This window comes from Odocoileus virginianus, chromosome 15 (assembly GCF_023699985.2).
Source record: "Odocoileus virginianus isolate 20LAN1187 ecotype Illinois chromosome 15, Ovbor_1.2, whole genome shotgun sequence".
In the NCBI taxonomy this organism is placed as follows: domain Eukaryota; kingdom Metazoa; phylum Chordata; class Mammalia; order Artiodactyla; family Cervidae; genus Odocoileus; species Odocoileus virginianus.
In genome coordinates, this window is record NC_069688.1 from 974,983 (window position 1) to 987,160 (window position 12,178).

Here is a 12,178-nt window from a genome sequence, read left to right on the forward strand (position 1 = left end):
GGTGAGGAGTCGGCATGTCCCTCCACTCCAAGCCCAGTGGGCACCATCACCCCCTCCCTTCTCTGGGCTTCTAAGACTGAAGTGAGGACACTTAGTGGGGGGCAGGACGGGGCAGCCACCCCACCGGACACCTGACCCGGAAGAATTACCAAGTGACCCATCCTGTCCCGCACGGGGGTAATGCCGGTGACCCAGCCCCCAACACAGCAACAGGGCAACTGGGCAGAGCCCATTGGGCCTCAGCCCCTGCTCTGTTCAATCTGGGACGGCCCCACCCTGAGCCAGGGAGTGCAGGGACCCAGCGTGGACACCAGGGGGCAGCCAAGCATAGCCGGCAGGAAGGGATGGGCCCCGCAGCATCCCTGGGTTCCGCCAGCCCCCCAAGGCCACCCACACCCCATTCTCCAGGCACACGCAGTCACAGGGTCTGGTTTTATTGCCTTCGAGTGTCCGGAACACCTGACTGCCCCAGACCCAATAACTTAAGGTGCCAAGAACAGGTCAGGGTGAGGGGCCGCAGACGAGGGGCTGGGCCCAGTGGTTAAAAAATACACCAGCCCCCAAACAAACAGGCCAGGAAGGAGAGCTGCCCAGAGGCGGTGTGGGCAGGGCATTATAGGACAGCCAGGGACATGGGGGGGTTGGGGATTGGGGGGGGATTAAACCTCAGAGGGACAGTGAGGGCTGAGGGCACAGAGAGAGACACGTCAGACACAGAGACAGACAGACAGACACGCGGGCATGGAGACAGAAGGAAGGCTGGGCCAGACGGCAGTGCGCGCACATGCACACGTGTGCACGCACACACACACACACCTGCTGCTGTGGGCAGAGACAGAAAACACCCGCAAAGGGTGCAGGGGTGGCGGGCTGGACGGCTGGTGGTGAGTGTTCCCGGGGGGCTGGGAGCAAAGGGCAGAGGGAGGCCCCATGGCGGGAGCCCTGCTGAGCCCGCAGCCAGGCGACCACGTCCTGAGCTACATGATGCAGCACTTGGTCTTGTGCGCGTGGGGGTCCTTGAACCGCAGTCTCTGCTTTGGCCGGTACTTTTCCAGGTAGGTGAGCTGTTTGCTGTTGATGGCGCCGCGCCGCTTCCTGGGCAGACGGGACCGGGGTGAGGGGTCAGGCAGGACCCAGGCTCGGCCACACGCCCTGCCCTGGAGCTGCAGGCCCCAGAGGCCAGAGAGGCTGGAGCGGGTCCCCGTGACCCACAGAGCCCTCCCACCTCTGGGCCTTTGCCCGGGCCATTCCTACCGCCACAATCACAGTCACTGCAGCCACCGCAGCTGACCTTCAAGTTACCTGGCTATGGCTCCTCCAGGCTGACCACCTCACCTCCCCAACCCCAAGGTCCCCACCCTCCAAGGCCCCCGTGTTTACCTGGGTACCACCCCCCGAAAGCAGAGCCCACAGGGATGGAGCCTGGCATGCCGGCTGGCTGGGAGGGAGAGGAGAGGAGGCGGGAGGTGGCCCTCAGGTGCCTGGGTGTGGGGGTACCTAGCACTGCCCACCAGGTGCTTCCGGAGGTCATCTGTCCCCACCGCCCGTAACCTCGGACATGGCCGTGGACTGGCTCTGGTCAATGATGCATGGGCCGGGGAGGAGCAAGCCTGCGCTGCTCTGAGTCACCAGGTTGGGCCCAGCCCCCAGTCAGAGGCCTCGGACCTGGAACTAGGGAACCCCAGGCTCAGCGAGGTGCCTGGGGGCAGAGGTGATGGTGAAGGCCTAGCCCTTCCCCCTGGCTGCCTCAGATCTGTGCCAAAGCACAGAGCTGCACACAGGCTCACGGAGAGGAACCGTGCCCCCGCTGTGTGTGCACAAGTGCCAGGGTCCCGAGGAGGCCGGAGCTCCCGCGGGCACAGGCAGGCCTGGCCACCTGACTGGTAAACAAGCCTGCCTCTGAGAGAGAGAGAAGGCTGTGCCCTGGAAACTGTCGTCGGGGGAGCAGCACAAGAAGACACCCAGGCATGGACTGTGCGTGTGTCTCACACACACGCACATACACACTCACGATGGGGGGGGCTGGGGCGGGCTCAGGCCCTCTGCACCCACCCCACTGTCCCTGCTGCCACCCCAGGACCCTGCTCCGCCAGGGCTCCTTTCCCGGGGGCAGCCGTGGACAGGAGCCCCCTCCCCACAAGGAGAGGAGGCTGGGAGACCTCCATGGGGGCCGAGAATGGGGGGCAGAGCGCCCAGGGGCCAGGGCTTCAGAAGGGCAGTCCTGAAAGATCCTGGGGTGTCGGCTGTCCCGGAGGGGTTGGGGCAGGTGGGGCAGGTGGCACTGGGGGGCTCCTTTCACTGCTGGGCTGGGTTGGATGGCTTCTGGGGGCTCTTCCTCTCCCAAGAGCTGAGGGGAGTGACACCCTGCATCAGGAGTGCTGGAGGCTTAGAGGGGCCTGCCCCAGCTCCCTGTGTCAGAGATGGGTTTGGGCCGGCCTGTTCTTCAGCACCGCAGTTCAAATAGGCCCGTGCAGTTCAGATAGGCTAGCTCCTGCACTTAGCAGGACTGATTCACCCCAGGCTGAAGGAGCCATGGGCCCCAGAGAGGGCACCAGCCAGGCCCTCCGTGCAGCCACTCCTCACCCTCTCCTCCCAGTCTGGGGAGCAGACCACACACAGCACCTGTCCTCAGTCAGGGCTCGGCAGCCTGAGGGGTGCGCTGGGGCCACAGCAGGAGGCTGCACTGAACTGGGGAAGGCCTCAGAGGACGGCACAGGGCCAGGGGTCAGGAGTACCTCCTGGTGAGGCCCTGGGCCCCTGCGGGGCAGGGAGGGAAGGATAAGGACCCCCAGCACCCAGACTCCCAAGCCCCGACCAGCGTCCTTCCCCACCAGCCACTCACTGTCGGATGAACTGGATGGCGTCCTCGTACTTCATCCCACTCTCGATGAGGGCCAGCGCCACAAGGACTGGAGCCCTGGGTGGACGGCAGGGCCAGGTCACCCAGGCCCGGGCACCCACCCCTTCCCTGACACCTTCACCCTCGGGGCCTGGGGAGGCCCAGGCTTTCCCAGTTTCCTTCCCGCCCCCATGGAGGGCACAGGCTCCTCCTGCACCTGCTGTGTGACCTCAGGTGGGCAGGGTCACCTCTCTGTGCCCCAGGCTCCTCGTGTATTAACGTGTAGGTGGGAGGGTTGAAGGAGGAAGAGCAAAGTGCTGGGCTCAGGTCTGGCCATGGATGAGAGCTTGATTCTCGGTTATGAACCCCGTTCACGATTCCCATGACTAGCTGGCAGGTGTGGGGTCTTTGTGTCTGGGGAGGGGCAGGGCTGTCAGCTCCTTCCTGCACAAAGTTCCAGTCACAGCAGTGGGGAGCGGGGTCAGACTTTGGGAAGGACTTCCACCCCGCCCCCCCCAGGAAGGAAGTCACGTGACATGGACTCAGCACCCATGCCCGATGGCAAGCCAGGCCAAGAGGTCCCCAAGTTCAAGCCAGCCGCCCTGCCCCACTGGCTCACCGCCCCAGGCCGGCCACGCAGTGCACAGCCACACAGCTGCCGGGGTCATCACAGAACTTGTTCTTCAGCAAGCTCAGCCAGTCCTCCACCACTTTGCCAGGTGGGGGCGCCCCATCATCAAACGGCCAGTCCTGCAGAAGGCAGCAGCCCGTCAGGACCCCCACCTTGGAGGTGGGGTGAGAGCCGGGACCCAGGCCAGCCTGCCCAGGGGCACTCCGACAAGCAAGGAGGATGCTGGGAGCCCCCCGAGGGTGAGGCTCGGGGCACAGGCCCCAGAGCGCGCCCCCCTGCAAGGCTCCTCCCCATTGACTGCCTGAGCCAGTCTGGGCCCGCAGACCCAAAGGGTCTGGTCCATGAGCGGGGCTGACATGTGCTTGCCTGTGTCCCAGCCCCCGGCACAGCGGCCCAGAGCAGGCCGGGCCCTGAGGCTGGAGACCATGCACTTCCCGCGGAGCACGCTCACGCGGGGCAGAGGGGCCGCCCCAGAATCAGCACCGCTTGGCACAGGGGTGCATCCACGTGTCCACCGAGGCCAGGCACCCGGGTATCTGGTCCTGTTCCCAGGCTCCAGATTCAGCACCCTGGAGGGCCCCTGGAGGACACGGGTCTGCCTAGCAACTGCGCGTCTAACCCAAACCCCTTCCTGCCGCCCGGGAGGCGTGGGAAAGCCGCTGACCCCTGTGCTCCGAGCTGCGTTACAGAGTTCACCTGGCGTCCTTCAGGCACCCCGCTCTAGATGGAAGGACCCTGGGTCACTCAGCGGGGAAGGGGCAGGCCTCTCCGCCCCAAAGCTTCAGCCCCTCTCACCACCGTGGCCTGGCTCGGGGGCCTCCCCACAGGGCTGTGGCCAAGCCACCGGGAACCACGTGGCCCATCCCACAGGGCCGGCTGCCTGGCCGCCGGTCCCCAGTACCGGGGACCAAGGAAACCGCCCCAAGGGTCCCTCCCCACGGCCTCGGAAGAGCCTCCCCAGGGGCCCGCCAGGTGCACCCAGCCGACCCCCCGGGAGGCACCCGCTGCCCGGCGACAAGGCCCCAAACCCCGGGCGCGGCGAGACGGAGAGGAGCCCGGGGCCGCGCCGACGCTCTAGAGATGCAGCCTGCACACAAACACGGCAGGGTGGCGGGGCACGCAGCAAGGCCACACACGCCTGCCTCCCCACCCGGGGCCCGGCCGCCCCCCACCCCGCCGCACACGGCCCTCACCACAACCGTGATGCCGTCCTTCTCCAGCGGGGCCTTGTCGTAGGTCACCTCACACACGCGAACCACAGTGGTGGCCCCGTACTTCTTCAGGTCCTGGCAGGGAGGGAGGGGGAAGGCGGGGCTGGGCTGGGCACCCCACAGAAAGGCTGGGGCCCCGCGGGAATCGCCAGCGGCTCACGGGCTTTCGGGCTCGGGGACCTGCCAGGGTGGGACCGCTCTTCCTGATGCTTCTGGGGCGACTGTCCCTGAGCTCGCCCCGCGGCAGGCAGGCGACCCACCCACCCGCATCACCGCTGAGGAGACACAGCTGGGAGCCCGGCTTCCGGCATGACCTCCCTCCTCCCGGATGCTCGGAGCCCCGAGCACACCAGCAGCTTGCAGACCGAGACCCCGCGCCCCCAGGCAGGCCGAGGACGCGCGTGTATATATCGGATGTATATATATACAAGGCCTGCGCGTGAGCCGCCGCGTGGTCCTGCTCTGAACGGCCTCCCAGCCTAGACGGCAGGGACAGGTCCACCCAGGGGCAGAGCCAGACTCTGCACAGCGGCCTTCAGGGCCTCGGGGAGGGGCACCTCGGGGCAAGGAGGGTGGGCACCTGCCCAGAGGGCGCCCGGGAGGGAGCCAGGCCCACACACCAGCGGGGAAGCCCCAAGCTACCCGGGGAGAGGTCAAGGCAGTTCACAGCCAGCGCAGGGATATTTATACACTGCGGTGGGGGGGCTCCGCTGCATGGGGTCCACGTGCACCCACCCCCACCTGCTCCCGGCAGCTATTTTAGGAGCAGTGAAGAATCAGCTACTGGACCTTGCTCATCATGCGACGGGGACACCACACAGTGAGAAGAGCACAGAGCTATTCTGAGAATGCAGGGAGCAGGGGCGGTGCAGGGGGTGGTGCAGGGCTCTAGGGCCAAAGGGGCACCGCAGATTCCTCTGGGCCTAAAGCAGAGAGTGCTGCCATCCAGCCCAGGCTGGGCCCGGACCTCACGACAGACAGAGTGCTGACACCTGTTCCACTTTGAGCCCTGACCCCGGTCACACTCTGAGCCCTGACCCCGGTCCTGCTCTGAGCCCTGACCCCAATCATGGGCCATGCAGGGGGACAGCCCTCCTCCACACGGTCCCCAGCTCAATGTCTAGAGTCCAGGTCTCCCGATGGCAGGGTGCCCGCTGCCTCCCTCCACAGTCCAGCATGTACACAGTTGTGAAGCCCTCCTGTGCCCGGGCCCCTGTTCAGCCACAGTGAGCACTCAGACGGGCCTATCTCTTGTTGCAGAAGGAGCGGCTGGAGGTCTGAGGCCACGAAAGGTCCAGCACACAGACACAGGCTCTGCAAACAGCAAGGAGCGCTGCAGACGCCAGGCTCCTTCGGGAGCCCCGCAGAGAATGGCAGGCTCTGCAAACACATTTGGTCCCGTCCGCCGGGGTCACAAGCAGCAGACAGCTCGCCTACTGGCTCTCGGGGTATGGTGGGCACTCTCTCCCATGGCCGGCTTGGACTCCTGTCCAGCCCTTCCTCACACAGACACCTGTGCCGGGAGCTCCCAGCCCAGTTCCAACGCAAGGAGCCCCTGGAGCCCATGGGCTTCCTGCGGCCTGGGCTGGTTGTGGAGCTGGTCTTCATGCCCGGTCCCCACCCTGCTTTCTCCAGGCTGTTTAAGCAGCTGATCCTCCCCTGGGGCGACCACCACCCCCTTCTCCTGCTCACCCTCTGTACAGAGGCCAGACAGCCAGCAAAGGGCTCGGGACTGCACCGGCCACAGGCCCGTCTCGTCTCCTACCTCCACACATCTCAGCACTCCCAGCCCCACACGCACTCTCATGTGCTTCTCCCAGGGGGGGCCTGTCATCCCACGCTCTCCTCTCACACGGAGGCCCCCAGCCTTGCCACCAGACGTGTTGGATACTCACCTCGATGAAGCTGCTGAGGGTGGCGTTGGTGGGGTTGTGCGTAATGAGGAAGCGCATGTTCTTGTAGCTGACCTCCACGGGGGCCGGCCGGTTCATCCGCGCCATGGCTGCTGCCCGCAGACGGGGCTGGGGACGTGAACGCAAGAAGGGCCCACCACCCCCAAGAACCCAAGGAGCACGAGATCCCTGCGCTTGTCCGAGAGAGAGAAATGCTTTAAAAAAAAAAAAAAATCCTGCCCCCCCGGGCCCCGCACAAATATTGTGCAAATACTTGGGTGGGGGGAGGATGCTGCCCGGATCACGGGTGGATGATTAAAAAAAGAAAACCCAACCCTTTACAAGACAAAAAGAACAAAAGAGTGCCCCCAGAAGTAAAGCAGGCCAAGTCCAAGCTCCGGCCTCTCAGAGCTGGAGAATTACTAGGGGGCAAAAGTAAAAACAACAACCACCAAAAAAACTCAGCAAAGAAAACTTTAAAAAGCCCAAAGTGAATAGGGCTGCCGAAGCCGTGGCCGGCACTGCGCCTGTCGCCGGGGATGCCCCCTCGGCATCGGTGGACAGCTAGACGGCCACCTCTGCTCCAAGACCCCAGACCCCCAAGGATTCAAGGAAGAACAAACTTGAAACTGAACCAATGGGGCCGCCGTGGGGTGGGGGTGGCAGGCAGCGGCCACAGGGGGACAGTGGGCGGCGGTGACGCGAGGCCTCCGTCACGTTACCCCATTGGGGTACAGCGAGTCCTGGAGGGGGGCGGTGGGCTCAGGCCGCAGAGCCAGCCCCGGGCCAGGCGGCAGGGGCCATGGGCGGGCGAGGGCAATGGTGAGGCCGGAGGTGCGGGGGCCTCAGCAGCGGGCGCGGCGCAGATGCTGGGCGCGGCAGTACTCAGGGCTGCCCCCCAAGGGCCTCTCCATAAATCCCAGGCTAGTCAGCGGCAGGCAGCGTCTGGGGAGGGGGGAGAAGGCAATGAAAGGGGGTCCCGGCCCGTGCCCCTCCCTCACCGGACCTCGGTTTCCCTCTCAGGGAAACCACGAGGGTGCTGAACCCCAACACATGATTTCAAGGCATTTGTGGTGACAGAGCCACCCCCCGAAGCCCCTCCACGATGCCCCGCCCCCGCCACCAGACAGGCCCCTCCTCCGCGGAATTCTGGCCTCTGCGGCGTCTCTGAGCCCAGGTCACCCTGCAGTAGCCCCGGTCCTCGGGGGAAGGGGCTCTGGAACGGAGGCCAAGGTGACAGAGCACAGTGGAGGGTTAGGGCAGCGTGGCAGCACCCCCCACAGACACGAGCCACCTTACACGTCTCTCAAGGGCTCCCCCGTGGTAACTGGAGGCTCTGGTCAGCCTCTGCCCTGGGCCGCTGTCCACCACTCGCCCACAGGGCTGGCCACACGATGGAAGCAAACAAGCCACGGCCCCACAGGAGCCCAAAGAAGCAGGGACAACCCGCAGGAGCCTATGGGCCGGGGCCAGGGCCGGCCGCCAGGCGCTTGCCAAGGTGGCAACAGCACAGGTGGCCGGGAGTGGGGTCCCACCATGACAGGGCCTCAAGGGGGGACACTGCCAGGCCCCAGAGAGGGCCATCAAGCACCTGCAGGCCTGTCTCTCCCTCTCTAGGCCCCAAAAGGCCAGGGCCAGGGGCCCCAGCAGAAGCAACGTGCCCCACTCCCATCCCCACAGACAGGCTGGGAGACCTTGAGCACGTCACTAGCCTCAGTTTCCCCATCTGCAAAATGAGGGGCCAGAAAGGATGTCCCCAGGGCCCCTCCAGCCACTGGGCTCAGCCTGGCCCTGCTGACAGAACCCACACCTGCTTATCAGGCAGGTCCTCCATCTACCCACCCAATACCTCTTACCTCTGCCCCGCCCAGCACCCTCTTCCCCAGCTGCCCACCAGACCGGCTGGGACCCTGGAGCCTCAGCCCGGGTGCCGACCGGGCCTGCAGCTGGAACCCGGACACGGCGGGGTGGGAGCGGCGGGAGGCTCCACGGCTGCTCCAGGCTCACGCTCTGCCCCTTGCCCAGTCCAGGAAGGTTATACGTGGGTCCCCAGGGAGGGGGTCAAAGGCAGGGAGAAGGGACCATGCACCATCCCCGAGCAGTCTTCTGCTCGGAGTGCAGGCGAGGAAAGCGCCAGGCGCCAGGCTCCCTGAGCAGCACATGGAAACCTGCCCTCCTGGGGCTGCGGGAGGTCCCTGTGTGTGCATGTTTACAGAGGGAAGGGAGGGAAGGGGCCCAGGGAAGCCACAGGACAACAGGCCTCTCCCGAGGGCCCGACCCGCCGCCTCCCCACCCGCAGCTGCTGGACATCTGGGGAGACCCCGGGGCAAGGGCAGACGGCCTGGCTCTCCTGCCAGCTTCCCTGGAGGGCCACCCCACAGTCCTGCCCATGTGAAACCTGTCACCGTACAGGCAGGGGCCCTGGATCAGGCTGGCTGGGGGCAGGGGGCAGGGGGCAGGGTCTGGGCTGAGCCTGGACCAAGATCACTGCCCAGCTGGGCTGGGGTCTGGCCAGACACCCTACTTGTCTCCTCAACATCTAGGGCCCCCACCCCCCCGGTGAAAGGAAAAGAGTGCAACCCCCCTTGCTGCCCCCAGGCTGTCCCACAGTGCTCAACCAGGCCTGCGGCCTCCCCCTGGGGCAGAGCCCCCCGCCCCCCGCCTCCTCCGAACCACACCACCCTCAGCTTGAGGTCACCGAGCAGGCCCCCAGCCAGGGCTAACCCCAGTCCACCAGCCAGTACCCCCTGGCCCACCCCCACGCCATGACACAGGCGCCCTCCTGGAAGCCGGAGGCCCCTCCCTCTGGCCTTCCCACCACCGGCCCCACGCGGCCGTCCTGGGGCCCCAGTCGCCCTGCACGCAGGCTCTGAGCTCTGCTACATCCCTGACAGTCCTCCTTTCCAGAGCCATTAAGGAGAGGCCCCGGCCTGGCCCCTGCTCGCAGATGAGTAAACAGGCCAGGGCGGGCTGGGGGACTTTCCAGGGCCCTGACCAGGCCGCCCGGGAAGAGCTCCCCGTGGGAGTTCCCAGCCGCAAGTCCCCGACGCTCATTCCCGGCGGCACAGCTGACTGACAGCTGGAGTTTGACTCCAGAGGGCTTCGAGAGAGCGCCAGCCTCCGTGGACCCGGGACCCCGTCCGACATGGGGGAAGGCTGCAGGGCCAGGGCTCATGGGGGTCCCAGGAGAGCTAAGGAGGGGGTGCGTGGGAGCACCGTGCGCAGGACCGGGCCGGGAGGGCGCGGGTGGGGCCGTGGGCGGCGACCCCCTGTCCCACAGCGCGCCCTCCCCACCGTAGTGCCAGTGCAGGAGGGGCTCGTTCCGAAGGCGCGGCTCCCTCCCGGGGCGGGGCTGGGGTCCTCCAGGGTCGCCCCCCGCCCTCTCGGCCCGGCTCACCGGCAGGCAGGCGTCCTGCCGCCGCCTCCATTCGCGCGGGGCCGGGCAGGGCCGGGGCGCGGCGGCCGAGACTCAGTGCGCGGGGCACGCCGGCCTCCCCGCGGACGCTCGGCGGCCGGGCTGCGGGGGGGCTATTTATAGCGCCCGGGCGTCACGTGGGCGGCGTGGCCGTGACCAGCGGGCGACCCGGCTGGTAGTGACTCCCACACCTGCCGCCTAAATATAACCACAGGCCATCCCGCACGCCGGGGCAAACAAAGAGGGCCGGTCCGGGAGAGGAAGCACCGGCGGAGGAAGGGGAAACGGGCGGGGGCGCTGCCCGCGCACTCCGCCTTCCTCCCACCGTGCCCTGAACCCTCCAGCGGCTCCCCCAGCAGGGAGTGGGCGCTGCCCCAGGTCCGGAGAAGCTCAGCTGGAGCCAGAGCCCTGGCGGGGACCTCGGTGCAGGTCCGGAGGGCGAACTTCCTTTTGGGAATGGAAAGGAGGGTGCCCCGTGGCCCAGGTGGGCTCCAGAAGCTGACGCCCACAGGATGGAGATGGTGACCGGCACCTGGTCTGGCCCTGCCCTGAGCCCTGCCCAGCTCTCCAGCCTCAAACCCCAGGGCCTCTCTACTTCCTGAGCACCTACTGTGTGCCAGACACTGTTGTCCCTCACCGAACCCTCGACACACCCCTGGGGGTGCTGCCATCACTCCCTCCCCCCAACCGCCCAGGATGCCGGTGGGGAAACTGAGGCAGAGGGACACTCGAGGAAGCAGCCTTCCCCCAAGAAGGTCTCCATCTCCCGCTCATCCTCCAGTGCTCAGTGCAGATGCCCCCTCCCCCAGGAGGCCCTCTGTGATGGGAAACCCTCCCCTGGGCCCAGGCCTGAACCCCAGCAGGGTGCTGGCTTCACCTCCTAGAAGCACCAGCTCAGGAACACACGCGCTCCCCAGACTCTGAGCCCCGAGAGCACGCAACCGGGCACCACAGGCAACCATGTACCTGCCCCAACCAGCCCGGGGGCCCACGGAAGGGAGTGGAGCAGGGTGGGTAGAACCCCCAGCACACAGGGTCCCCAGAGGCCTTGCCTTGCTGGGAACCCGGCTCCGAGCCCAGCTCCCAGCCAGCCAGCCTGGCCCCTGCAATCATCGGTCAGCGCCTCATGGGCGGGGTGGGAGGAACTGGCCAGGGGCCCAGCCCAGAGCAGGGCCGGGTCCCAGGCTCTCCCCACACACATACCCAGAGTGTCAGCCAGGCCTGGGGACCCGCGCTCCCCCACCCACCAGGCAGAGCCCCACCCGAGCCACGCCAGGGCCCTGCCCACCAGCTCAGGAGCCCTGGGGTGAGGGCTCCTCCACCCAGAGCCAAGGTGGGCTTGGCCAAGGACACCCACTCCAGTGCTCTTGGGTCCCAGCTTCCAGCAGCCTCTCCCTAAAGGCCAGCTCTGAGCACTCAGGGCCCCACCAGTCTCCCATCTTGACAGCTTCCTGAGAGTTTGTCCCCTCAGACACTGTGCTGGACACTGCATGCCTTGAGTAAAGCCCATCGGTCACACTGTATTAATAAAATAGCAGCTCAGAGGGGTCGAGGGACTTAACCCGAGTCACACAGCCAACAAGCAGAGGAACCAAAGTCGGGCTGAGTTTTGCTGACCCCCGGAGACCCTGACCCTCTGGAGACAGGACCCCTGGGCAAGCTGCTCTCCCACCACATCATGCTGCATCCCCATCCATACAAGCTGAGAGGTCCCATCAGCTTTGTGGACCTGCACCCAGGACCCAGAGCCCACCAAGCTGCTCAGCCCGCAAACCAGCACCCCTGCCCCCCTCACTGGGGGCACCCACTCTGGCCAGGCCTGGGGGGCACCTGCTGGCCTGGCACCATCCCAAGCCCTTCGGAGAAGTCTATTTTTATCAGGGCAGGAGCCGTTCCTGGAATCCTCCCAGTCAAGCCCGAATCCACATGCTGCTTGGGGGCGGGGAGGGGACCCAATAGGCCAAGCCCACACCCACCCCTGAGGAGTCTCCCCAGAGCCCCCTGCCCCTGTGCCCACAGCACCGAGGGTCCAGCCCCCTCACCGACCAAGTTGGGCTGCCTGCCCTCCCTACAGCCACAGGCCCTTCAGAGCAGTTTCCCCACCCCCTGAGGAACATGTGTCCTGAAGGAGGGGCTCAACTCCACCCGCTCCCTCCGCGCAGGGCCTGGCACCAGGAGGCCCCCCACTTG

The 12,178-nt window shown here is 66.4% G+C and overlaps 1 protein-coding gene across 1 annotated transcript in view; it reads right to left on the minus strand.

The window, feature by feature from the left end:
* Nucleotides 1–418: 418 nt before the first annotated feature.
* Nucleotides 419–12,178, minus strand: part of PTP4A3 (protein tyrosine phosphatase 4A3) — a 31,807-nt gene continuing 20,047 nt past the window's right edge. Inside the window, exons 2-6 of the mRNA XM_070476919.1 lie at nucleotides 6,577–7,518; nucleotides 4,664–4,756; nucleotides 3,459–3,589; nucleotides 2,843–2,917; nucleotides 419–1,095 (exon numbers count right to left, since the gene is read on the minus strand). Coding sequence (XP_070333020.1) covers nucleotides 978–1,095; nucleotides 2,843–2,917; nucleotides 3,459–3,589; nucleotides 4,664–4,756; nucleotides 6,577–6,681 — 522 coding nt within the window. The 5' untranslated portion in view covers nucleotides 6,682–7,518 and the 3' untranslated portion in view covers nucleotides 419–977. The remainder of the gene's footprint in view (nucleotides 1,096–2,842; nucleotides 2,918–3,458; nucleotides 3,590–4,663; nucleotides 4,757–6,576; nucleotides 7,519–12,178) is intronic.